The sequence below is a fragment of the Ambystoma mexicanum genome, chromosome 5p (genome assembly GCF_040938575.1).
Source record: "Ambystoma mexicanum isolate Mex_15411 chromosome 5p, UKY_AmexF1_1, whole genome shotgun sequence".
In the NCBI taxonomy this organism is placed as follows: Eukaryota; Metazoa; Chordata; class Amphibia; order Caudata; family Ambystomatidae; genus Ambystoma; species Ambystoma mexicanum.
The window spans coordinates 1,114,997,900-1,115,025,022 of NC_090930.1; the positions used below are offsets into that span (position 1 = coordinate 1,114,997,900).

The following is a 27,123-nucleotide window of genomic DNA, read 5'->3' on the forward strand; positions in this document are numbered from 1 at the left end:
AGTATCAGTGCCTAATATGTCTTGCAGAATTAGCTTGGCTCTATAGAGAATGTGTTCAACTTGCAGCAGTCTATCATGCTGCAGCTTAGCAACATCCATTAGATCAATTGGATTATTTTCAGGAAGCCTGCTTGATAGAATGCGAGTTCCCTGAAGTGTATGCACGTAAGATTTGGACTGCACATTTTCCTGTACTATGTCATCATTGGTTTGTGTTGACTGCAAGACTTTTGTGACTTCATTCCGTTGCTTTTGTAGTTTCGATTGACAGGCCAATAGAGTTCTTTCTGGGCATGATACGTGAAATGAGTGACATGATTTCTGAGACAAGATAAAGCCTTCTATTTTGGTCATTTTGTTGTGAGAACTGAAAGTGATTCTTTAAACTCTCTAAGGGCATAGTGAGTGAACGCATGTCCTTTGTCCAGGAGATTGAGAATCCTGATCATCACAGGAAGGTTTTGTAAGTCCTGTGCATTGAGCTCTATAAGAGAGTCATCCGGAGTGGAAGAGGGCATTACAGGCAGAGTGAGCTGTCGAGAAAAGAAAGGAGCCTTTGAAGGGGCCCTTGTAGGAGACAAGAGATTATTTGCAAGGGGATGGGAATCAAGTTTTGCAGAGGACGTTTCAATTGGACCAGAATTGCCTGTTGTGACAACAGATAGGGCATAGTCAGAAAGAGACTCTGAAGCAGGGAATGAAAAATCAGAGTGTGTGTCGGAAAATCCTTTTTCTGAAAGTGAACCTGTTCACGATGTGCGGAAGACTTGGACACGGGAGTTGATGGTCCAAGCGACAGACGCACACGCTTGTCAAGTTCGTTCATGATGGCAGGGGCGAGCATGGAAGTGTTGGAAATGGGCACAGAACATATTTCTGCAGCCTTGTCTGACTCACTGCACCCTAATTTCTGAGGATCCTCTATTGCAAAAATGGCGTCGCTATCAATGACGTCTTTGATTGAGAAAATGGAAGGAGTAATAGCAGGCATTGCAACCATATTATGCAGAACACCCATTACTGCACTGGAGTTAAGAGCGAACGAAGGCAATTCAACGCTCAAGGGTGCACGGGTGCTCAGTGAGGTGTGGATAGCAGACATGGATAATAAGGAACGTTTGCTAGCAGAAAGGACGGGCAGGCTCAAATTGCTAGGTGAAGTCGCAGTCGAGATAAATGGCTTTTTGGGAAGTTTGTTGGTGTGTTTCCCACTCCTGAGATTTATACTCATAATGAGTGCGTACAAATTGACACTTACCAGTAAACGTGCACACTGTACTGGGACTAGAAAGACGTGACATGAAAATTACACCCACAGTATCAGAAGTAGTGTGCACATAAGGAATGAAACAAAGCACAATACGTTAAAGTATACAACAACACCTTAACACCTTACACCCTAACAGCCAAATAGCACACTTGCACGCACTTAGAATGCGTGCACGGAATGCGTGTGCACCCTGCTACTAGTAAGGCTTCCGGGTGCTCATGGGGCGGTGCTTCACCACGCAGAGGATCTGAGGGGCGGAAAAGAGAACAAGTGTTAGTGACGTTGAACACGCTTGCTTTGTGGGCATAACTTTAGATGATTTAACAACAGCAGCCAGCCCACACCCTCCGACCGCCACCACTATGGTACAATGCAATAGAAATTCAACCAAGTAATTACTTTGGCCTTTGAAGTCCAAGTAAGTATTTTTGTTGCGTTTAGCCTGGAGAATTGTGACGGCTCTTCCTCTTGAGCATACAGCCTCTCCTATAAGGTAGATGGTCAGCAGTGAGCAGTCCAGGGTCTGTGGTCCGTGATCCCCAGCCAAACAGCACACTTGCACACACTTGGAATGCACGCGCGGAATGCGCGTGCACCCTGCTACTAGTAAGTCTTCCTGGTGCCCAGGGGACGGAGCTTCAACAGACAGAGGATTTTGGCCTTTGAAGTCCAAGAAAGTCTTTTCTGTGCATTTCGCCTGGAGAGTTGTGACAGCTCTTCCTCTTGAGCATACAGCCTCTCCTATAAGGTAGATGGTCAGCAGTGAGCAGTCCAGGGTCCGTGGTCCATGATCCCCAGCCAAACAGCAAACTTGCACACAGTTGGAATTCCCAGTACTTGCCTATGAGGCCTCCAGTGCAGCAGTAACCGTTGTTCCTCTAATGGAACTGGAGGCCTCCATGTCCCGGTGTGTAAGGGACCCCTACGACTTCAAAAAGAAATAGTTTATTTTTTAAGTCACTCTCCCTTCACAAAGAAATTATTTTCATTACTCCAAGAATAAACTATTTCTTTTTCAAAGTCATATGGGTCCCTCCACTCTGTGACACGGAGGCCTCCAACCCGGAAGCCTCCATGACATGGGTTGGGGGAGGGAAGGCTATGACTGCAAAAGAAATAATTTCTTTTAAACTTCTTTCTGCCTTCATAAAAAAAATATTTCCGTTACAGGACTGTATCGGAAATAATTTCTTTATGAAGTCAGAGTAACTTCAAAAATAACCTTTTTCTTTTTGTATTCTGAGGGGTCCCCCCCACCCGGACATATGACAGCAAGCCCCCCCCCCTCTGCACTGCAGGGGCTGCGTAGGCCTCTGCTACTCCACTGGCTCTGGTCTCTTCATTTAATCAAGGCATGGTTCTATTTAGTTCCATTCTGTAACTACACATGAATGCCAGGATGGTCATATGATTTCGTCATCTCGCTCCACAGGACTCACATGGGATCTGAAGATTCCAGCTGGTCAAGAGTTTGAGAAAATTGACAGTTTTGTTAAAATAGTGTGCCCATCAACTTTGTCCAAAGTCCATAAAGTTAGGCCCCGACACATAAACAATAGAATACAGCCACATCATGTACTGTAAAAGTATATATGCAATTTATTTAGATTTGCAATAAAGCAATACGTTTCAAACAAGTTACTTGCATACTTTGGAAAAATATGCTAATGAACAAAACAGTGTATAATAAATATGGTACTGGGTTTAGCATTGAGGCCCACTCAGTTCACAAAACCCATGTAGCTAATAAACCCCAACAGCGAAGTACTAAAATTGTATGATTTTAGAAAGGAAGGAGGAAAAGGGCCACAGTGCTAACATTTAGAAATATAAAAAGTGCAGTACTAGTCCTGAAGCGGTCATAGTTCAACCAACAAAACCAGTAGAAAACTTAAGCTGCACCTACTACAATGACACCAGTATTTTCAATTTAGAAGAGACAACTGCAGTGAAGTGTTCTTCTAAAAGCTATATTTAAACACTGGTAACTTTTTTTGTATTTATTTTTATTGGCATTTTGTGAATAAGAAACATTAACATACCCTGTTCTTCCCTCAGCCCTCCCCACCCACCCTCATTCCCGCTCCCCTGCCCCTCCCCACCCCTGCTGCATGGTCCATATTGCAATAATCACAAAGTCACGGAGTACCAAGAATTCGAAAATGTTGAGGGCAATATCGAATATGATAGTCATTCTGTAAAAAGGTTAGCACCTTGGTCCAGTCTTGTGTGAATGGCGCTTGATCCCCCTGCATAGAATAAGTAATCCATTCAAGGGCGACAAAGTTCCAGACTCTGGAGAACCAGTCACTGAGCTGTGGTGGATCTTTAGATTTCCATTTTTGAGCTATTCCCAATAGTGCCGCCAGTTGCAATATTACAAAAGCTTTACATTTTTGTTTAGAACTGTGTCTCAAATTCGCCTCCAACATTAACAGAACACTAGACTTGAGAGTACTAGTCTTTAACAAACCAAACATTTGCGCCATATGCCCTTTGATCTCTGTCCAGTATCCCGTCAGAATCGGGAAGCCCCATCATATATGCCCCTAATCCCCAAGCGAACCACACTCTCTCCAGCATTGGTCCGAAATGGACGGTCACATTTTATGGAAGCGAACAGGAGTATAATGCCATTAATTTAAGCACTTATACTAAAATTCTCTTATTTGGATTGAACGGGTTAGTCTTGGGATATGTTTCCACAGCCCCTCCCACTCTGCTTCCGGAATCTGTTCCCCCAGCGATAGTTGCCATCGTTGTTTATAATACATTGAGATTTGGGGGAAGCTTCAGAGATAATTTTATATACGTTTAAGATAAGAGCCTTATTCTCCGGGTTGGACATAGCTAATTTCTCAAACAATGTAAACTCTCTGGTTGCTGCCTGTTTGTTCGGCGGAGCCAACATCCAATGCTAGACCTGGAAATATTGGAAATGCGCTAAATTCATTCAACCCCAGTTCTAGTTTGTATTGGATGAAAGTTTTAGGGTCTTTGCCTTCAAACATTTCTCGTAGTTTTGTACAGCCTGCCTGCTTCCATCTAGTGAATGAGTGTTAGGCAAGATTGTATGCAGTACCCTGTGGGAGACTGCACCAGCCGTGTACTCTTGCCAATAGTTAACCCAACCTTTGGTATAAGCATGTACTACACAAGTTGGTAGAGTGACTTAGCTTCCAGGCCTATCTGAAGAGGGGTCAATGTGAGCTGTAGGGTTATAACGTAGAGATTCACAGTGACAGGTATTCAAATAAACACTTACACTCTTGATTAAACAATTATTTATTAATTTAACAGTCAGTTGTATAAGCCTGGGAGCAAAACATATAACACAAATATATACTTCAAAAATACACCCTCAGTTTCAATAAATCAGTAAATACCCTTTTGGGATGGTACACAGACACTTCCTACACCCTCAGGTGACTTTAGTAACTAGGACACTGTGGGCATTCATATATCACTGGTACATTTAGAGCAATACTGAGTTTGGTGTCAAAAGGAAAAGGTTAGAGGGAGAAAACAATGGTGAACACGTTTCTGAAACTGGTAAGTACTTTAGAACCCCCCAATGTAATGCAGATTAACCCTTTCCCAGCTATACAAGTAAATAATGTATGACTTTTTGGAGGGACAGATCAAAACACAAAGTCAGAGGTTAGAAGAGTCTATCAGGGAGCCAGGACAGCCAATGTCACTTGAGCCAAGTCTAGGGGAGCTGAAGTTCTTCTTGAAGGTTGGTAAAAAAGTCTTGCACAATGTTATAGAGAGTTTTTGTTGCAAAATAAATCACTGTTGGCCCACAAGCTGGCATGCTTGTGAAAGGCAGAACTGCAAGCAACTCTAGAAAATGCGTTAAGGCAGGTCTCAATTGAGAGAAAGCAAATTTCCCAGCAAGAGGTAAGTACCCCTTAATTCACAGTACCTTAGATCTGAAGAAATTGGTTACAGCTAGCTTCTTTTCGTGTTGTAATATGGCAGATCCTGTTGTTCTTGTGCCTCAGTCGTGGGGACAAGAGGGAGGACGTCTGAACGACTCCTGTGCTACGGTTCGAAAGTCATCGGCAGCAATGGACAAAGTTCAGATCAGCGGCACTTCGCGGTTTCAGCTTCTCGCGAATAGCACCACCGCAGTTCTTGGACACCGTTTGGACTTTTCTTGCTTCTGGGGTCCTGCACTCTGTTGTGGTGGCTCAGGCCTGGTCAACCCTGCTTCTAGGGAGTCTGGAGGATCTTTCTTGGACTCGTGTCCAGTTTAAAAACGATGCACTCGGTCTGGTGTTCCTCTCCCTAGCAATCGGTTCCTGCAACATCAATGGAAGTACAACCAGCTCTGAGAGGATGTCCAGATGAGTTCGTCTTGGGGTCGATTGGTCCCAACCAACCCAAGGGGAGAAGTCGTACTTTGCAGGGCTTCTCTAGTCGAGGCGAATTCGGAGCTTCAGCACTGCAGTAGGGCTTCACCAGGCAAACTAACGGTCCAGGAGTTGCAGCAGGCGTCTCTTCCAAGTTCTTCTTCAGATTCCTTCGTCCAGTAGTCGACTCTGCCTTCCAAGCAAAAGACCTCACCTTTTATGCAGGTTTCTCACATTCTTTCGCAGCCTAGCTGTCACTCACACAGCACGGTGGCTGTCCTCCAAGGACAGCAAGCCGGCCAATCACATTTGGGTGCATTTCTGTAACTAAGAACGCAGCGTGGCCTTCACCATGGCTGCGTTCTGGCTCCTTTCCTTTTTAATATATATATTGGTGATATGGATACCTCGCTAGGACAAGTTGAAGCTAATCCACCTAAATAAGAAGTCTTCCACTTCAATTTTTTGGCATATGCAGATGATATTGTCCTGTGTGATCTTGCCCCATTCCGACTTCAAAGATCCTTGTCAACCCTTTTTTTTTTTTTTTTTAAATATATTTTTATTTTATCTCAACCAAACAACATTACAACAAAACATAAATTAAACACTTCAAACAACAAAACCAAACAAACAAAAAGTAAGGCACTGCAATCCCCGTCCCTCCCCCCTATGAGCCTGTAGAGTGTCTGCCCTCAGTGTCCGTTCCGTGCGGTGGGGCCTCATCGTTCTCAAGTCCAGCCGAGGCTGATCCCGCACCAAACAGCTCAGCTAACAACAACTTCCATGCCGTGAGAGAGCCTATTTCTTCCCCATCCCCTGCCATACTGCCATCTTGCCACGCTGTCGTTTCGGCATCTGCCCATTTTTGGAGATCCCGCCACCAGACCTCCACTCGCGGCTTGTGACATTTCTTCCACTCCGTGGCTATCCTACGTTTGACAAGCACATAGGCCAGATCTTTAAGTTTCTCAACATGTCGAAGCTTACGCGCCCTGGGATACCCTCCCAGCAGACAAGCCCAAGCCGAATCCACCTTAAGTGTAATACCCCTCCCTGTCAGCCTCCGCGCCACTTCACCCCAGTAAGTTGCAATCACTGGGCACGCCCAGAACATATGTATCATGTCAGCATTCTCTTCGTTACACTTGGGGCACGCCTGGCGCCCACTACCTGGGAATTTCGAAATTCTAAGGGGGGTCATATATGCCCTGTGCGTAATATAGAGCTGTATCTGCTTGAACCTGGCGTTCCTCGATACCTTTTTGTGGTACCCCAGGGCGCGCTCCCACATCCCATCCGACATCGGGGCCCCCATCTCCGCTTCCCACTCCAGTCTAAGGTGCCCCAACTCCTTCCCAACCTTTGTCATCAACATCTCGTACAACCTAGAGACCTCGTGTCCACCCTCTGATGCGTCATACATCGTCTCCAGCGTGGCATCCGGTTCATCGGCCAAAGTAGTTTCGGGCCACGTGCTCCGGACCTCCCGGACCACCCTATGATATGTTACATATTGACCCCTGTGTAGTTCCGACCCTGCCTCCAGTTCATCGAACTCCATCAGGGTCCCATCCTGCCAGATGTCGCCCATAGTGATCAAACCCACTGACTCCCAATACGTCCGGATAATAGTTCTCAGCTGCCCGTCCTCCTTTGCCAGGGCAATCAGAGTTAAACTGCGGCATACACGGCAAGGGGTCACCCATCATCCGACAGGCATGCCGCCATATATTCCTGCCAAGGGCTAGCATTTTAGGACGCTCTCTCATCCATGAGCCAGTCACCCAAATCACCTCCCGCAGATAGAAGGGGGAACAGTCTTTCCCTAGCAGCCTATGTTCGGGGGTCTCTTCATCTGAAAGCCACCTGGCCACATATTGCAGTTGCGCCGCAATATAATAGGCCTCAAAGTTCGGCAGCTTCACGCCACCTTTCTCGTAAGAGTTCTGCAATTTCCATAATGCGACCCTGTTGCGCGTGCCGTGCCACAGGAAATTCCTACACACGCTATGTAACCTAGCGAAAAACTTCCTAGGTATCATGTACGGGATGTTATTAAAGTAATGCAGGAGTCTGGGCAGCACCACCATTTTAAGCATAGCTCCGCGACCCATCATAGCTAAAGGCAATCTTTCCCAGAACCTCATGCACCTCTCAATCTTTCCCACAGCTAGTTCAGTGTTATATTGTGTTCTTCCTCGGTCGTGTGATACACGTCAATGCCCAAGTACCGGAAGGAGCTCGTTGCCCACGGAATCCGCAGCACCGGCAACCTCTCCGCCGGTATCCCCACATAACTGCCCAGCGGGAATAATACGGATTTCTGAGGGTTAACCGCTATGCTGGACAACCAGGCCTACCTCTCCAATACCTCCAAGATATACTGCAAATTCTCTTCCGGATGTTTCAGGTATAACAGCATATCGTATGCATACAGGGATATAAGATGGCACTCTCCCCCCACCTCTATGCCCACCGGATCATACTGCTGCCGGAGGTAAACTGCTAAGGGTTCGAGGGCCAGTATGTACAACATTGGGGACCAAGGACATCCCTGCCTGGTACCTCTGCCTAACTGCCATCTATCTGACACTACTGCACCCGTACGGACCCTAGCCAGAGGCGCACTATATAATAACTCGGCCCACCTCATGTAGCATGGTCCCAGTCCGAACTGCCCCAAAGCCGCCAGCAGCCATGGCCATCGGACGGAGTCGAACGCTTTAACCGCGTCCAGCGCCACTATTGCCATTTCGCTGTCCTCACTGCCCCCCCATTCCACCACCCTGTGAAGGCGCCTGTGATTGTGAGTAATATTCCTGTTCGGGACATAGCCCGTCTGGTCAGGATGGATCAGCTTGCCTATTACCCTCCGCATTCTGGCCGCCAGGACCGCTGTCAGGATCTTTCTGTCCTGGTTCAGCATCGACAGGGGCCGGTAGGAGCTACAATCATGCCCCGGTTTATTGGGTTTGGGGAGCGGTACTATAATCGCCTCCCTGAGTGATTCCGGCAGCCGCCCCACCTCGAACGCTTCATTAAACATCTCCAGCATGGGCGGGAGCACCTCCTCCCCATACGCTTTATAAAATTCACTGGGGAACCCATCTGCACCCGGGGCCTTACAAGTGGGTAGCTGCCGCACAATCTCCTGCAGCTCCTCCAGAGTGATCGGAGCATCCATCTCCTCTCGCTCTTCGTCACTTATCTTGGGCAGGCCTATGTCTTCAAGTACTACCTCTATCTCTTCCCGGCTTCCCCCCCTCTCGATCCTCATATAATGTTTGATAATATTCTGCGAATGCTCCATTCACCCCTTCCTGGGTGTCCTGCTCCACTCCCTTTTCAGTGATAACTGATCGGATCGGGGATCTTGGGGTCTCGCTCTTATACAGCCAAGCAAGAAGCCTGCCCGTCTTGTCTCCCCCGGCATGCAACCTCTCAATATACTTCCTGTAATTCAGATTACAAAGCCTGTCCCAATGTTCTGCGCACCTCTGTTGCAAATTAATGACCTCCTCCATGTCCGTCTCCCCCTCCCCCAGCTCTCTCTCCAACTCAATCTCGGCCCTCCGCAGATCTGCCAGGACTCCTCCCATTAATCCTTTGGATTTAACAATGGCAACCCCCCTCATTACAACCTTAAAGGCCTCCCACAAAGTACCAGCCGACTTGACGCTGCCTGTGTTCGCTTCAAAGTAAGCAACTATCTCCTCCCTCACTTCCTCTCTGAAGACTGGATCCCTGAGCGCTTCCGCCCTAAGGCGCCATGTTGGAATTCTCGCACGTGGAGGACAAAGCTGCCAACGCATGACCAGGGGCGAGTGGTCCGAAAGGACTCTCGCCCTGTAGTCTATCTGGTCACACTCCGCGACAACGTCCGGAGTGGCGAAAAAGTAATCCAGCCTTGTGTGTAACTGGTGCAGGGCCGAGTAATGCAAATATTGCCTCACGCCAGGGTGTCTCGTCCTCCACACGTCTGCCAGGCCTAGGTCTACCAGCAGCGCCTGCAGTACCCTAGCCGCCGAGCTGGGCCTGTCCACCCTGTCATCTGACCTGTCCTCCTTGGGGTCTAGTACACAATTAAAGTCCCCTCCCCAAATCACAGGACCCCCCATCCCCTCACCCAGTCTAGTGGTCAGTGTCCTAAAGTATGTCGCCGTGTCACGGTTGGGGGCATAGGTATTTATGACGCACACTACTTTATTTTCCACAAGCCCCCTTACCATGACCAGCCTCCCATCAGACTCTGCAACCTCCCCAAGTAGCTTAAACGGGACATGTGGTGCAACCCAAATCAGCACACCTCTAGCATAGGCAGAATATGTGGATCCAACTACAGTCCCTCTCCACTTTCTCCCCACCAGTTCCAGTTTATCCCGTGTCAGATGTGTCTCCTGTAACAAGGCGATATCTATCTTTTGTCTTTTTAGGTACAACATGACCTTGTTACGCTTAAGATAGCTGTTAAGCCCTCTAACGTTCCACGTTAGTATCCTAAGGTCCCCCATGATGCATCAGTAGCCCCCATCCCTTTCCCAGGTCCACTCGCCTCCCCCCTACCGCAAGGGCCCCCATCCCCAGTTTCTCTCCCAGGCTCATATAAAAACTGACCCTCCCCACCCCCCTAACCCAACCAACTGCCCAGCTCCATCCCTGGATCTCAGGCATCCCTGTGTTCGGTTCTCTCTGGAACCCAAGTAGAGAACCCGACAGGGTGTCACCCCACACACCGTGACTAACCTAAACTCAAACTGGGGTACAAAGAACAGTCCCCGGAGGCTCCCCTCCCACAATTCCGTATCCGCACACATGGACCATGTTTCGAAGTCCTAACGCATACACTACCAAAACAAAGTCCCACCAACCATATTCCAGTCCCAATATTCATCGCCCACCGGGCCCGCAGCGTCACTTATCTCTTCCCGTTCCATCCGCCATCCGCTCATCTGGCTCTTGAGGACAATTTTGTGCATCGAGCCATTCCATGGCCTCCTCCGGAGTGTCAAAAAACAGTGTCTTAGTCTTAAAGAATATCTTCAATCTGGCCGGGTAGAGCAACATATATTTGTACCCCGCTGCCCGCAATCGCCTCTTGACCGCCCCAAAGTTCATGCGACTACGCTGCACTTGCAGGGTGTAGTCGGGGTAAGCAGTAATGGTCGCCTCTCCTCGCCGTATGGTGCCCCCCTTACGAAAGTGCTCAAGGATCCTTTCCCGATCCCGATAGTTAAGGATCTTGGCGATCACAGGCCTAGGTGGGTTCCCCGGCGGTGGTCTTCTGTTCAAGGCCCTATGCGCGCCCTCTCCACCGCAAACCCCTGCGACAGGGCTCCCCCAGTGATCTCCTGCAGCAGCAAGTTCTCAATAAACTCCGTGGGGTTCTGGCCTTCAGCCCCCTCCGGCAGGCCCACGATGCGAACGTTATTTCTCCGAGCGCGTCCTTCCGCCTCTTCGGCCCTACTTTTCAAGTTACCCACCCGCTGCACCAGGGCATGGATATCGCTCTTATATGCAGTGCAGTCCACCACAGTAGGGCCCATCTCCTTTTCCAGAGTTTACGTGCGCTCAGCAAGGGCTCGTACATCCTGCCTCAGGAGGTTCACGTCCTCCTGCACCGCCCCGACCTGTAGTTCCAAAGCAGTTTTCAATTCGACCACAGCAAGTTGGAGCTTGGTCTCCCACGTTGCCTTCAGGTCCGCGATCGCAGCGAGGACCTCCTGGTTCGCACCCCCGGCGGCCATCTCTTTGGTCTGAGCTTTATCCTTGCTCCTGGCACCTTCCAGGCCGGGCGACGTCTTGGCGTATTCGTCGAGCGTAGGCTGCTTATTCTTCGCCCTCAGAGGTTTGTTCGACATATCTCCAGTCAGGAGCGTCCTTCTGGCAGCGCTCCGGTCCAGGCCAGGGAGGCACCGTGCCCATACACCACGACTCAGTTGAGAGTCCCAGCTCGCCCCACAGCCTCGGGCACCGCTGTTGTATGGCGCTCCCCCCAGATGGGCTAGGTCGCGCTGCCCCCTTTGTTCCGCTGAGAGGGCGCACGTATGCTGTGGTCCCAATCCACCGCTCCTTTGTCCCCTCATCAAGCGGCGGCAGCCATTTTGTCGTCAGTCGTGATCTCGCCACCAGTGCTTCATTCGGCTCTTAAGTACACGTGCGCACCACGAACCCGTGTAAAAATGTGTCCTCGCGTGCAGCCGGACTTCATGTTCACAGTCTTCCCACTTTCTGCCAAATCACAGCGGTCCTTGCGCGGTATCAGTCGGATTATGTACGGATCAGCGGGAGCTCCCGTACAGGCACGTCCTTTCACATGGCTTCCAAGCCACGCCCCTTGTCAACCCTTAATAAGAACTTTACTGACCTGGCTTGAGACTGAATGTAAAGAAATCTTACATTTTGGTGATATATCCATCCGGGAAATCTAAATCGACAAAAAAATGTAGTTGGGCCATTATTGATATGTCCCTAAAAAGGGCATCTAATTTTAAGAATCTTGGGGTAATGTTTTGCTCAAAATCAGTGAAACAGAGCTCCTACATTACTGTAAGGGGTTCCCGCCACAGTAGCTGCAACTCACCTAAGGCTATTGGATAATGGGTATGGACGTTTTTCAATTCTACCTCTTAACATTTTATCATCACAAAGTTGTATTGAAAACTCTGTACGGTCCTGAAGCCATGAACCTATCGATTAACTGGTCTAAGATTGAAATGCTACTGTGGTGTAAAACTTTATTGATCCCACAATGTGTACCAATTTCAGTAATAAGCCATGAAATAGCCTGATTTCCTGGCAGGCTCATATTAACTGGAAGATTCTGCAACTTTATGCCAAGGTTTTTTTATCCCCTCCATTAGATAGTCTGTTTTTGTTACTGAATCGGGAAGTTGGACATGCTAACTGCACGGCTCTAATGGCATGGAGGTGTACATGTGATCTTTTGTTACTCTTTTGATTCCACTATAGAAGAACTTACTCATTCCACTTCAAGGGGTAAAAGAAAGGCCTTTGAGGTGGACTGGATAAATAATAGATTGTTGTTGATGAATTATCATTTGTTTTATCATTTTAGAATGGAGATCAAACCTTTTAATATGATTGCAATGTACTTATGTAAACATCTAATGCTGGCTTTTAGAAGTGAAAAGTTAAGTTTAAAATGTAACTTATTTCCAACTCGTGAAGTGACTGGAGCTAGAGAGAAGGTTCCTAGGAATAAGAGTCTTTGTAGACAACTGAAGTTGAGACCATACGGTATCTGGTCGTGGAATGTGTGTCTCTTTGTATTCTACGCACTGAGACACTTGGGAAATGTGTGCACGATTTGAACACCTTATCCTTTGGATATATCTGGATACGAATTTTAAGTGTACATGAAATCTCTATGAACATTTCTGTTTTAAATTTTCTGAAACATGTCTTGTAATTACGTATTCTGTTTTATAAAGAATGAAATGTGTAAAACTTTATTTTAAAATATATACACACACAAATACATTTATTTCAAAATGTTATTGGAGGTTTTGGTTGGGTAGAGGTGTGGTCAGTAGCGAGTCCTTGTAGTCAGCAAAGGGAGTAAGTGATCCATCTTTGTACCAGTGAGATAAGCAGCAATGCATAGTTTTCCATGGCACAGAACATGGGAAGGAGGGGATAAACAAGCAGGTAGGGTAGGTATCATTGAAGGGGGTGGTCACTGCAGAGTTGAATTCAGTTGAGTTGAGATCCATGGAGAGCGCAAGTGGAGCGGGAGATTGACTTGGAATTCTGACTTGGTCACGGTAGAGGGGCCATGGAATTGAGCTTGCATTTTCATTGGTGATAGGTGAGGGATTAAGATGGGGCAGAGGGGATGAATAGAGATGGTGAGGTGAATGAAAGGAGACCAGTGAGGAAGATAGGAATTTGAGATCAAGAGAGTTGCCTAGTGAGTTGTTGTAGACCGTGAAGTCCAGTTAGAGCTCGTAGGCCTTAGATGTATTGAAACGGTTGATGTTGCCCATTATGAGTGTAGGAACCTCAGCTGGGAGCATTTCAAGTAAGTGGCCAAAATCAGGAAAGAGGAGGTTGAGTGGCCCCAAGGGGTGGTGCTTTAAAAGGATAGTAAGAGGGATGGGAGCGAGAAGTTGGACTGAGATATCCTGGGAGTTGCAATCAGAAACCTACCATATTAGGTGCACTGGCATACAAATATGGTAAAAGTGGCTTACAACCCTGGTGTGGCCAAAACTAAATGGCTGCAGCCAGACTACTCCACAACACTATTTCAGGGTGCAAATTGACTACTTGAAAAGCTCTACTGTCCTGGCAGCCACATGGGCTACTAAGGGCAGCACATGTGACGGGAGGATAGCTCTGTGGCAACGTGTTGGTTCTGGAAGCAAGAGCATGGTGAGCAAACACAGGTTTGAATCCCCGATCCGCACTTGAAAAAACCGAGCATGTCATAAATAACCTGCACTTCCACAATTCAATGAAACTAGCGCCTAGATACCTACAGTTTATGTGCGCTGCAAATAAATGCTAATAAAAAAACATGGGGAAATGGGTTGCAGTGAAAAGTGGACTTAACTATAAGTCCCCCTAGCCGTAAAAGAAAAGTAAAAAAATAGGGGTAGCAGCAAAATGTTGGTGGAGCCAGAGCTCCGAAACTGAAGTTCTCTCAACACTCCCCTGTAGCAAAAGCTTCAGGTATGCAAATGTACTCTGCACAATGCCCCGGTCTGCACAACACAGTTGTCTGTATTTATATTTATGATTAAACTGAAGAAATGCCTTTGTTTTCTGCTGGAAAACCTGAGTCAGTGTTATTCCATTAGGGTCAAGCCAAGAGTGAGTGTGGTAAGTGTGTTAGTATGTTGCAAAGAGGCAACGTGACCTCAGGTGCTCAGAAACATTGACAATTCTATAAAGAGAGCACATGGTATGATTGTAAATGTGGATACAAAATAATTATTTTTCATGGTATTTCTTATAAATTTCCATGCACTGCATCTGATTTCATTCTTCAGTTTGTCATGCATTAAATTGTTAGATATTTTGATTTTCAGGCTATGAAGGCACCAGAGTTAAAAGACAAATTGGAAGAATCTGAAAAATTAATAAGAGAGTTGACAATCACCTGGGAGGAAAAGCTGCGGAAAACAGAAGAAATTGCACAGGTATTTGTGTTACTGAAATTAATGTTTGCACAATAAAACATGTTATTACAAGCCATTGTATAATCAAATGCATATTTATATATTACTACCCTGCAAGGGTCAGCTAGCAGGTTATTTCTATTTGTAATGTATAAAATAAATCACATCATAAACTAGCGGTCTTGGTAACTCACTAGCTGCTAATCAGTAGCTCTACAACTGCCTTAAGGAGTACCACCCTCTTGTCATTCTTGAGTAAGTTAAAAAGTAAATATGTGAGAGAACAAGAAAAATTAACAGGATTTAATCATTGGCACATGAAGCCCTCTTTCTTCTTCTTCTGCTACTACTAGTACTACAACTTCTTCTGGAATAGCCTTTTGCCCAAGAGCCCTCTTTCTGTGTTCACCCTAAGTGGACTTGCTTAGCAATTGAAAGGGAGTGCAAAAGGAAGCACAAGGGGCATGCAGGTAACAAGCTCAATGTAAAAAACTCAATATTGCGGACAAAGAGGTGGTTGGAAGTAGACTATTGGAGAATTAGGGAAATAATCAAGCGGAAGTATGCAAGAAGTATTGGTGTAGCTGCACTGTGACACTAGTCACGGTGCAGGTGCTTCTGAGCTTGAAAAATAACCAACTTTGATTGGTGAGAAAGGCTGATACTTAAAGCACTTTAAAAGTATAAAGCATAGAAAGAAAGTGCTAAACTAAATGAAATAAATAAAATGATGTTTGCAACCTAAACGCAATCTTTACAGCGAGCTCATTAATATTGGCTATAGGTATTATGAACTGAGGTGTCTGTGGCTGCAAGGTAATAATGCCATTGAGGTTGCCCAATGGATGGAAAGGACTGAAAAGAAGAGGAATATATTACATTTAGAGCGCCTTCAGACTGGGTTTGGTCAAAAGAATATATGACAAACAAAAGCATGAAGGTTCGTCAGTTGCAGTATTTATTAGTAGTCCAATCAAAAGGAAAATTGAATAAAAACTTTATCTTGAGCCCTAATGTTAAATTCACAGAAGGGAGAGATAAGGTAAGGATCAAGTAAAGTTTAGAGATTAGGTTGCCCTTAGTGTTATTTGCACAGTAAGGGCATTGTTTAGGTCCTTGAGGTCCTTGTTGTTATTTTGTGGTAGGTTTGTGGCACTTTTTTTTAGTTTCCCTCGGTGTTATTTTCACTGTAAGGGCTCTTTCTTATTGTTTTTGTCCTTGAGGTCCTGGATGTGTCCTTGTGGTAAGTTTTAGGCAATTATTTCTTGCTGGTTCCATCAGATGGTTGGGTGATGGATCTTTGTTTTTTTTGCCATAAATTGAGTCCTGGGTATCGCTATGTTCTGTTGTTTCCACAAATAGAGTCCTTGGTTAATGCTTGTTGCCTCAGAAATCATAGTTATTGTTTCATGATGGGCTGCTTGGTGTACATAATTCCCTCATGTACATATTCGCTCAACACGTGTTTCTCCAATACTTTAGTATTGGTTCCTCAGGAGGGTTGTTTGTTTGATAGAACTATGGAATATCATCGGGAGTCGTGTTACTTTGGGCTTGAATTCCACTTGGGTACTCGTCACTTTAGCATAGATTTGAGGTACGGATGTGGGCTCCTATATAAGCAATTCTAGCTTCGGATCCAGTTAAGTTGCGGTGTGATGGCCGAACACTTTTCAATAACGGGGACCGCCATGAATAAAAGAAATATATTACTATCAACCCATGCCTTTATTGATCTTTTGATTCCTGGATGGTTGGAGAGTTTGCTTGTGATCAAATATTGCTTTAAAAATGAAGGTACTAAAAAGGCACTCAACTGAGGCATATGCAGCAATTAGTATAGATGCAGAAAAAGCATTTGATAGGGTTATTTGGATTTGTTAGCGTCAGGTTCTGCTTAAGATTAATTGTGGGCTGCTTTTTATTAAACTTTTTAGAGCCCTATATGGAGGTGCAAAGGCGACCGTAACTGTCAATGTTTGTCGTTCTGAATGTTTTCAGATTCTGAAAGGTACTAGTCTATGCTTAGAAACCATCCAGATATAGTGGGTATTCCATTTGGGGACTATGTATCAAAAGTCCTTTTATGTGCAGACGACCTCCTTGTCCTGATTTCAAACCTGGAGTGTTCATATCCTGAGCTTCTATTGATACTACAGGAATTTGGTAACTTTTCTAATTACAAAGTTAATGTTACACTTCATGTCATGGGGGTTGTTTGATGTGGATCGGGGGATGTGGGCTGACTCGGGTCTTAAATAAGTGGGTATTCATGTAAATAGAGATATTGACACTTTGCTTGCATATAATATTCGCCTGAAAATTACAGAAATAGATAGGCTCTGCTGTAAATTAGAAAAGTTAAAACTGACTCTATGGGGTAAAGTCAATGTGGTAAAGATGTCACTTCTTCCGCAACTTTTGTATGTCTTTTTAGCATGCTTCCCTTACCTCTTTCAAATAATGTATTATTAAGTATTAATAAGTCTATGAACAAGTTTATGTGGGGTGAAGAAAACAGGGCACGAATCTCAAAGGATGTCCTTTATAAATCGGTACATCTCAGTGGATTTGGTTATCTTGACATAAAATACTACCACTCTGCTTTTCTGCTACGGACATGACGTCATTGGTTGGCGACAGATTGTATTAATGGCGCAGGCTGGAGTAAAATTGAGATTGAATCCATCTCGCCCACTCCACTGGATGCCCTTTTGTTTATGGATAAAAGGTTACTGGTTGATACAACTCCACCTTTTATAAAGCAGGTTGTGAAGGAATGGCGTAAGGGTAATGCGATTCGGGGAGAGAAATGTTTTTGTGTGCAGATACAAGTCTATGGAAAAAACAGGCTGTGAAACAGAATAATAAGGTTTTATCATGGGCCTCATGGCAACATGTGGGTATTTGGAGGATTGGACAGGTTTATGATGGCCAGAATATGGTTGATTTTGAGTTCTCACGCTTTAAATATAAGCTGAAAGCAACTGAGATGTGTCGTTATAATGCTCTAAAGGAACTTTTTGACATATTATTTTCACCATTCACTTCAACAATGCATACTTTGCCTGCGATTTTACTTCTTTCTAAGGTTGTACCTTTGTCTGCATCTACTCTATATAAACTGATCATGCCTTCTGCATCCCAGGTGACTTCACAATGTGGTAGAGCGAATTGGGATTCTGATTTGAATGGCTCATAGTTAGATACTGAATGGAACCGCATATGTACAGGTCCTATTAAATACAAAGTGGATTTGGACTTGAGGTACACAGCAAAGAATTACCCATTATCTATACTGGTCTCCATGGAAGATGAGATTCCTGCAAGTTGTGCAATGTAGACATCTGTTGGAATTGTACAAGGGAGGTGGGCAGCACGCTTCACATGTTGTGGTTATGTGGAAAATAGTCATTTTGGGATGGTGTTTTTCAGAAAATGGAGCTAATTTTGGATTTACCTATACCTAGGGAGCCGCTGCTTGGTGTGTTGGGTTTAATTGCTTTAAGTATTGGACTGTCTAACAGCAAAATGTTCTGGATATATAGAGCCCTTCTTTTAGCTAAAAAGCAAATTAAAAAAATGTGGAAAATTGACACTTCCCCCTGTATTGAGGACTGGTTACAAAGTGTGGCCCTTTTATCCAGGAGAGAGCGAGTGTCCTTCAACGCAAAGGACCAACTTGTTAAATATGAAAGGATTTGGGGAACATTTAATGATCTGTATGCTTAGTTATTTATTAACATCTACAGGAATTTATTTATTTAGTTATTTTTTCTCACCTTAATTTCAGTTCTTGGTGTTCTTTATAAATAAAGTTAATGTCATATTGTATGTATATCTTGTAAGCACTGAATTATTGTGTTATGTTTTATTGTTGATGTATAATATTAAATGTATAAATAAAATCTTCCAAAAAAGAAATGAAGGTACTAAATATCAATTTTGCGATTATTTACTTGCATCATTTATGGTGGTAAAATCAAGCTTTTTGTTAAAAATAAACAGCACAAAAAAGAATTTGCTATTTCCGCATTTGAATGTTTATTCCAGTGACTCTCAGAATTCAATATGCAGTGTTCATTATTTGATCCAATTGTGAATGACATAAGATCCCAAAGTGTCTGTTTCCAAAGTTAAACATTTATAATTTGTCTACCTGTAAACGAAGATGGGCTGAGCCTATCAAAATAAAACACATCACATTCTTAGATGTGATGATCATTTGTACCAGAGATGATAAAAGCATCCACTGGGCATAAGTCTAAGTGGATTTATTTTGGTCAGCACCTTGGAATAATTTCCATTGATTAGAATAGCTCTCATTAGAGAAAATGTTGGTGAGCCATGGCACAGATCATATACAGTGTCACCAAGTGTGATTCGCTGTTTTAACCTTGGGGGTAGACATCATGCTTCACTTGGGTCCCAACCTCTCATGAGTCACTGTGTGGCCCCCATCCCCCAATTACAATGCATTGTACTGTACATGAGTAGCACGCACAGTCACCAAACTTGATACCTGTTCTTTGGTTTCAGAAAATGCCCAATCCATAACTGATAAAACGTAAAAGATAAAAGTAACGATACAGTTAACAAAAATGGATACACAAAAGGCCATGCAAACTTAAAGTGTAGTTGAAAAGAAATGTTTAACACCAAACACATATCCTGAAAATGCATATACAGCCTGTCAGGATGGAAGTCGAGGGAATGAAGAACAGGCACCCCTCAGGACTCTCTATTTACTGATTGTTCCCAATGTACAGAGCGGGACCTAAATAATAAGGATTGAATAAAGTGTTCCATAATGTCCCAGGTCTCCTAGCACCAAAGCAAAAGTGTTCTGCGGCAATGAAAGTCCCAAAGGGTCACCAGCTTGGGTTCAGGTCCTCTGTGTCCCCAAGACAGTTTTCAGGCCTCTGTCTGGGTTTCATTGTTGGACTTAGGGGAGGGGTTTGTGGGCGGCCCCTTCTGCTGTGGCTGGCTCAGTCGGAGACCCGTTCCCACCATGATTGTAATAACCGTGCCCTCTACCTACGTCTTCTTGGCCGTGCCATGAGCAATAGAGCAGGGTCTATGTACTCTGGATATTGGAGGGCCCTAGGCATAGTCTAGCCCAATACCCACTGGCTATTATCTTATCTGGGCCTACCCTCCTCACCGTTTTCGCCACAGGCTCGTTCCTCTTCCCAGCTGGGTTCCAACACTTCAGATCAGGCCATACCTCTAATCTATCCCAATCTGCCATAACGGCTCCAAGAGCCACTCTCATCATTTGTTCTTCCCATCTCCTGTTTCTCTTGTTATCTTTCTCTTTTCTGTTGTCTCCGAGTCATATCCATCAGGACCCAACCTCACTTTCAGCCACCTTAATAAGCAGGACCCTCAGTGTAATCGCCTGAGCTTCTGGAGTTCTAGCTCCTTCATTAGCTCCCAGACTGGGGCCTCAAAGGCTAACCTCTTTTCCCCCTGTAAAATCTTCACTCTCCTCTTCCTTCCAACTTACTTCCAATATGTAGATCTTCACCTCACCGGAGCACCATACCCCCTCTTCCAACCAATACCTTTCAGTATTGGGTGCTTATTGTGCCTCTAAAAGACATCTCACTGCAATCTATCTTGTGGCTGAACTCTCCTTCCACCTTCTTGGATAATGCCCCAACCTCTTCAGCAACTGTCAATCTCCTCTGATGACTATCCACTTTCCTTCAAAAACCCTCCACCAACCTCCTTTGATGACTCTCCACCCCCATCTCTCCTCCACCGTCCTCCAATGACTCATCTAATGTAACACCCTCTTCTCTTTTTTTCTTCCTCTCACAATTCCTTTTCAATCTTCGTCTCCCCCTCTAATTCCTCATCCTTCCTCCTCCACCATACCTTGCCCCTTCAACCACCTCCTCTCCTCAGCACCGCGCTGCTCCTTCGCCACATGACTGCAACCCCCGTCTGTATTCCGCTCTTAACTCTCCACTAACTGACTAGATTTAGAGTTGCTTTTGTAGTGGGCAAGCCCCTCCCAATGCATGGTCTTCAAGGCAACAAGCTGCAACTGTGATTGTAGTAGAAGGCTGTACTGTGATTGAGTGCAGAGCCTTCCTTCCTGCAGCACTCCTGTCGGTGTGACAAATGAAACCGAGGCTATAAGAGGTGAGACTGCCATTTTGGATTTCACATGTCTGCCCTGCAACTCACTGTCTGCTTGTTGCCTGCAACTCTCACTTTCCGTTTCTGGAAGGTTCTTACTCCTACGTCCTGTCCCTTGCCTCCATACTTATGGGACATTCCACCGTCCTGTGGGACGGGACCGGAGCACTTTGTAAAAAGCATCACATTTTTCAAAAATGTGTCCTTTTCTTTTTACGGGGGGTACCCCGTAACCCCGCCCTCCTTCTCTCCTGCTCCGGCTTAGCGGTCGCGTAGTAGTATGTCTATGCCGTTTCGGTTAGATTTTCCTAATTGTTCTTCCTGCGAACAACGTTTCGCTAGGGCGGATCCCCATCCTCTTTGTTTAGAGTGTTTGCGTCTGGACCACCGGTGGGGACTCGTGCTTCTACTGCGATTCCCTTTCGGTCCGGGCACTTCAACGTCATCTGTAGCGGTGGGAGGAGGTGTTTCAGCGCGTTCCTCCTCCGCATTTTCAGAGTTTCACAGACGAGAAGAAGAGACACCCGGTAAATTCTTTAGTTTATAGGGCACCCCGACCGGGGGACTCCTTCCCGGGGTCTTTCCGGTCTGGGAGGGGCTTTAAAAGCTCTGTCACCGGGGTTTCCCCTGAGGAGCCTTCTAGGCCTAAGGAAAGTACCGTAGTTTTCTCCGAAGGCCTCCGTAAGGGGCCTGCTCACACCGGATTGCAATCCGAGGCCCCTCCTGTGGGGGATATTCAATGGCCCAGTTATACTGAGGCAGAGAGTACCAGAGCTTGCTTCAAGGTCTCCTTGTCTGGAGCTTCCCATACAGACACCGGGGCTTACCCCGAGGCCTCTATTGAGGTTTTCTGTACCCGAACCAAGGTTCAAGGCCCCTCGTGAGGGAGCTGTTACCGGACTCTGGTCCGAGGTTCCTCTATTGGAGGCTAAGGTGACCGACAGAACTGAGAGGCCTGTGAAGGACTTGTCGGTGAGGTGGGTTCCTCATTGGTCCCGCTCTAGTGGGGATACCGGTTCTGTTGAGGGGGCACAGAGTGAGGTCGCTGACCGTAATTCCTCTGTTACCGGCGTGGCCGAGGTTCCTCTTTCAGAGGCTAATTTGGCTATTAGTATGTCTCAGAAGCATCCTAGGCCACGCAGTACCGGCTCTGCCGAGGTTCCTTGTGTAAAGGCTAAAGTCAAGACCCCTGGCCTGTCTGTGGAGACCCCTGCCTCACACATGTGACACAGTTCTCCTCAGGTGTTGACAAAATGGCGCCCGTTCCCACGCGAACTGCGGTGGCCATTTTGGACTCTTCCCTTAAACCTACGCCATCGGCGTTGGGTCCTGGGATTATTTTTTCGAGTGAACAGCGTTTTCCTTGTGCACCGTTTCGTCCAGTTTATGACTGGAACGCTCGGATGCCATTACAGCACTCTGTCTCGCTCCCGGCGGCATCTGCACCATTGATCTATGTCAACTCAGCTGGTGAGGGCCCCTCTTTGCTCCCCTTTGCAGCCCTGGTGCTATTCCTCTCATGAGAGGCCTCCGCCTGCCCCCGTGTCTAAGCCTTCGGCGGAGGATGCCTTCTTCGGAAAATTTCAGAAGCTAATGCACTCCGACCCCATGAAGGAATATTTCAGAGGTCTTTTTAAGGAAATCTGCCCTCCAGGGCCAGGTTCCGTTCCGACGGTTCCCGTCACAGCACCGGTTGTTCCAGCAGCTGTCCCACCTCTACCAGTTTAACCACCTTCAGCCCTTCCGCCTCCGCCCGTCCTTGTCTCCAATAGACGATCCGGGTGTGTTGAATGACACGCAAGGGGATCAGGATAGCGATGACCAGCCCCGCTCTGTTGGTACAACGTCCTTTCATCGCCTGCTTTTACATCGCAAGGCTTTTAAACGTGCACATTACATCGAATGTGCTCATCACATTTTTGGGCAAATAAGGGTTTGGGTGGGCAATAGTAAAAAATAAGTGTGGGTCAGGGGTCTCGGTGGAACCCTCCCCCCAAACACATTTTTTAAAAATAAAACGATGTGCACATTCGATGGAATGTGCACGTTTGAAAGCCTGGCGATGTAAAAGCAGCCGATGAAATCGCATGGAACCGCTCTGTTAGAGCGTTCTATGACCAGGTACTGGACATGACTCTTCTGGATGTTCCAGTACCTGAGGCACCTCCTCCGCAAGAAGGGGTGCTTTTGGGGGCGTTCACCTTGTCTCCTCAGGAGCGCACCGGCTTGTTCTTTCAGAAGGACGTTTTGGCCTAGGTCCACAAATTCTGGGATAAGCCACACTCTGGACTGCATGTTAGCAAAAAGATTGACGCTCGTTATAGGCTTCATACCTCGGAGGAGGTAGCCTTAGCGTCTTTCCCGCTTCCTTCCTCCACAATGGTGGTGGCCGCTACGCTTCAATCCAAACCGGTTTCAGCGTCATCTACAGCGGCGGCTCAGGTTCTGGCCAAAGAGGATAAGTTGCTTGACTCTTTGGGGAGGAAGATCTTCGCTAATTCAGCTCTGCAGTTGCGCCAGGCAAACGCAGAGCTCATTTTAGCTGAGGCAAATATGAAAATGTGGAAAGGTCTGTCGGAATTTGAGGAGTTCATTCCTGCTGACAAGTTGGACGAGTCCTGGCGCAGGATATGCTTGAGACGGCGGCGCATCATGTCGACACCTCTGCTCGGGGCCTCATGCTTGGCGTGGACACGTCAAGTCAGGCTTGGCTTCATGCCACAAAGTTTTCCAAGGAGGTGCAGGATAAAGTTCTGGACCAGCCTTTTGATGGCAAAGAACTGTTCCGTTCGTCAACAGACGTAGAGCTGACTAAAACTAAGGACAGCACTCAGACAGCCAAGTCTTTGTCCGTTCTGGTAAAACCACCTTTTAGGGCTCAGAGAACGCCTTCGCAGCCTCGCGCTTCCTCTGGTTTTCTGGGGTTTCTAGCAGAGTTGATTCTCCTGCTGGAAACTCCCGCCGGCGACAGCAGCGAGCCCGGTTTTTCTCTGTCCTCTCAGTCCTCGGCCTCAGGATCTGGGGGTCCCACCTCTGAGAAGCCTGCTAAATGAGGGTTTTTGGCGCTCGCACAAAACCCCTCTGGGAGGGCGCATTGCGTCTCACTGGGAGGCGTGGCAGACCATCACCGAGGACCGGTGGGTCTTGTCCGTCGCTCGGGCGGGCTTCCGCTTGCCCTTTCCACCTACCCTACCTATCAATCCTCCCTTCCAGCGGTCGTGGACGCCCTCCCTCAGAGCCAAAGTCCAGAAGCTTCTGGATCTCAAGGCGGTGGAACCTGTTCCCCTAGGGGAGCGCTTCTTCTCCCGTCTGTTCACAGTGTCCAAACCGATCCAGGCTGGCCTGCGCACCATCCTAGACCTTTCCTAGTTCAACCTTTCTCTCCCCCAAGAGAAATTCAAGATGATCACCCCCAGTCTGATAAAGTCCTCTCTACAGAAGAGCGACTGGCTCAGCGTGGTGGACCTTCAGGATGCTTATATGCATATCCTCGTTTGGACCCCGCATCGGAAATATTTATGGTTTTCCATGGGGGAGGAGCATTTCCAGTTTTGTGTGCTCCCGTTTGGTCTCAGCTCGGCACCGCGTGTCTTTATCTTCGGCTACAGGGTATCCATGTGTATCCGTATTCGGACGATTGGCTGCTGCGCAGTCCCTGCCCACTGAAAGCCTCAAGCAAACTTCAGTCTCTCCTCCAGCTCCTGTTCCACCTTGGGCTGTCGGTGAGCAGGTGGAAAACCTCCATGACGGTCTCTCCGGACTAGATTTTCCTGAGTTTTCGTTGGAACATGATCGATTGCATGGTGTACCTGACTGGGGACAGAATGGCGGATCTGTTTGCCATGTGTCAGGTGTTTATGCAGTCGGAAAAGGACTGATGGGCGATGCACTGGGCGGAGCTAATGAGGGCGTGGATACGGCCGTGTGCGGTACCCCACGTAAAAAGAGGACACATTTTTGAAAAATGTGATGCTCTTTACAAAGTGCTCCGGTCCCGTCCCACAGGACGGAGGAATGTCCCATAAGTATGGAGAAAAGGGGACAATGGACTAGGAGTAAGGTAGTCACTAGGGTTAGTAACTTTATTACTCTCCCTTACGCTGGATTTTTATCATTTCTGTTTTCCTCCGGTCAGTCTTTATATCATAGGTTGCCTGGGAGTGAGAATGATAGAGAGAAGAATACAGTAATGCGTTTCTTCCTTTTTGTTTTTAAATAGGGACACTTTCACCCCTATTGTGGGAAGGGATTGCAGGTTCCCATGTGGTGTCTTCCATGGGGCTTAGAAAGCACCTCTTTGGGCTGACAAACCTTTGTGCCCAGTTCTCCTGTCCCTGTAACTGAGACTGGGGGTCCTTAGTCTAGTCTGTTTTTTTAGTAGTCCTAAGGGAGTATGGGAGATGCAGTCCTCCCTACTCCTCTTCTTAGCGAAACTCTTGTTATCTGGGTTGGGGAAGGGAAGTATTCCCTGGTGTTCTTTCAGCCCTCTGGGAGTTGGCGTGGAATTTTCCATGGTGGTCTCCCTCTCAAAATCCCCAGTCTCCCTTCCTGGATCTGGTCCAGCTTTTGATCCTGACCCAGTGGGTAATTCTGGGAGTTGTGGTGATCTCTTGCCATCTTTCTGATAGTGGCCTGGCTAATTGACAAGTGGGTTCTCACAAATGGAACTGTGGCTAACATGTGAGCCATTTTACTGTCCTCTGCTATGAGCAGGGGGTGCTGCGGTGGTGATCAGGATGGTTTAACTGTCACCCCACTAGTCATCCTCAAATCACAGCAGGGGGACCTTGAAACAAATCGAAGTTTGTTCCAGATTTTAATTGCAACGCTCAGAAAAGGATTAGGACAATGTTCAGCCCCTTGAGTGTCCCTTGTCTTCAGTGAACCTTCATTTTTATTTTTTTATTTTTTTTAATTGTATTTGCTTTGTACACTATATACAGTAGAGACATACCTTTACAATTTTACTGCAAAATGTTCATCTTCACAGTTCATACATACAATATAATAACACCTAATAAAACCAGGACAAAACTAAGAGAAGACAAAAACTCAGAGACCGGATCTGCTCACCACATTTTAGGGCGAGGGCTGTTGCTATAAAAAAATGTGGGTACCTCCCATTACAGAGAAGGTGCCCGCCCCTTCCCTCTTTCCTACATTTGGGTTTCCCTCCTTTTTTTGTCTCTCGGACTTTAAAAGCTTTCATATCTAACAGTTTACAACTTTATGGAGTTGACGGTGTATCCACTTGGTAGCCTAGTATCCTCTAACAAAGCCTCTCTTGATGTTAAATCCTCTTACAGGGGGTTTAATAAGGTTTAATGATCTTAATACTTCCACCACAGGAGCTATCAGGTGTACTTCATGCCCAGATATCATTCTAAACCACATATTCTCTGATGTTAACCATTCGACCCTTTCCACAAATCTTCCCAGCTTTTTTACCCTAAGGGACCATGTTCCTGCACATTCCATGAATCTTCATTTTTTCAGCCAGCGAGCTCGGGGCACTCGGTGATCAGCTTTAAGGGCAAGACTGCCAGTAATACTTGTGCACATGGGCTAATTTTATAAAGGTTTATTTAATCTTGATGTTTAGTACACCTACCCACAAAATACCCGGAAGGTATGTACAATTGCACTGCAGATAATTCAGCAATAGGGGGACGTGGTGGTTCATGTAAAAATAATGTGTCTGGTTGAGTTTGCAGCATAGTCAATTACTTCTACTGTGTTTTTCAGGAGCGGCAAAAGCAGCTTGAGAGCATGGGAATCTCACTGGAGTCTTCTGGAATCAAGGTTGGAGATGACAAGTGTTACCTGGTGAACCTCAATGCTGACCCTGCACTTAATGAACTTCTTGTATATTATTTAAAAGTAAGAGGAAATGATCTGGTCTTTTGACACGCTGTCCTCGGTATAAATTGTTTGATCCATGGTTTTGGTCAAAATAATGTGACTAGTAGCTTGCTTTGACAGATTTCTCCCCTGCTTCTTCAGCACAATAGTTATTGCTCTGGGTGCCAACACGGTTTGCGATCACACAATAGCACCCTCCTCTTATACCGATCCAAATTTAAGATCTCAAAACCACTGTTGCGATAAATAATGTGGGGAACTAGGGCCTAGACTGTCCAGCCTCATGGGAACTTAATCATAACAATATATCATAGGTTGCCGAGGGGGCTGTTTAATA

The 27,123-nt window shown here is 46.3% G+C and overlaps 1 protein-coding gene across 5 annotated transcripts in view; it reads left to right on the forward strand.

Moving 5' to 3' along the window:
* Positions 1-27,123, forward strand: part of KIF13A (kinesin family member 13A) — a 2,203,773-nt gene that overhangs the window by 804,149 nt on the left and 1,372,501 nt on the right. For all 5 annotated transcript variants that reach the window (XM_069613597.1, XM_069613593.1, XM_069613596.1 and 2 more), the window contains 2 exons: positions 14,685-14,795; positions 26,670-26,804. In XM_069613597.1, coding sequence (XP_069469698.1) covers positions 14,685-14,795; positions 26,670-26,804 — 246 coding nt within the window. The remainder of the gene's footprint in view (positions 1-14,684; positions 14,796-26,669; positions 26,805-27,123) is intronic.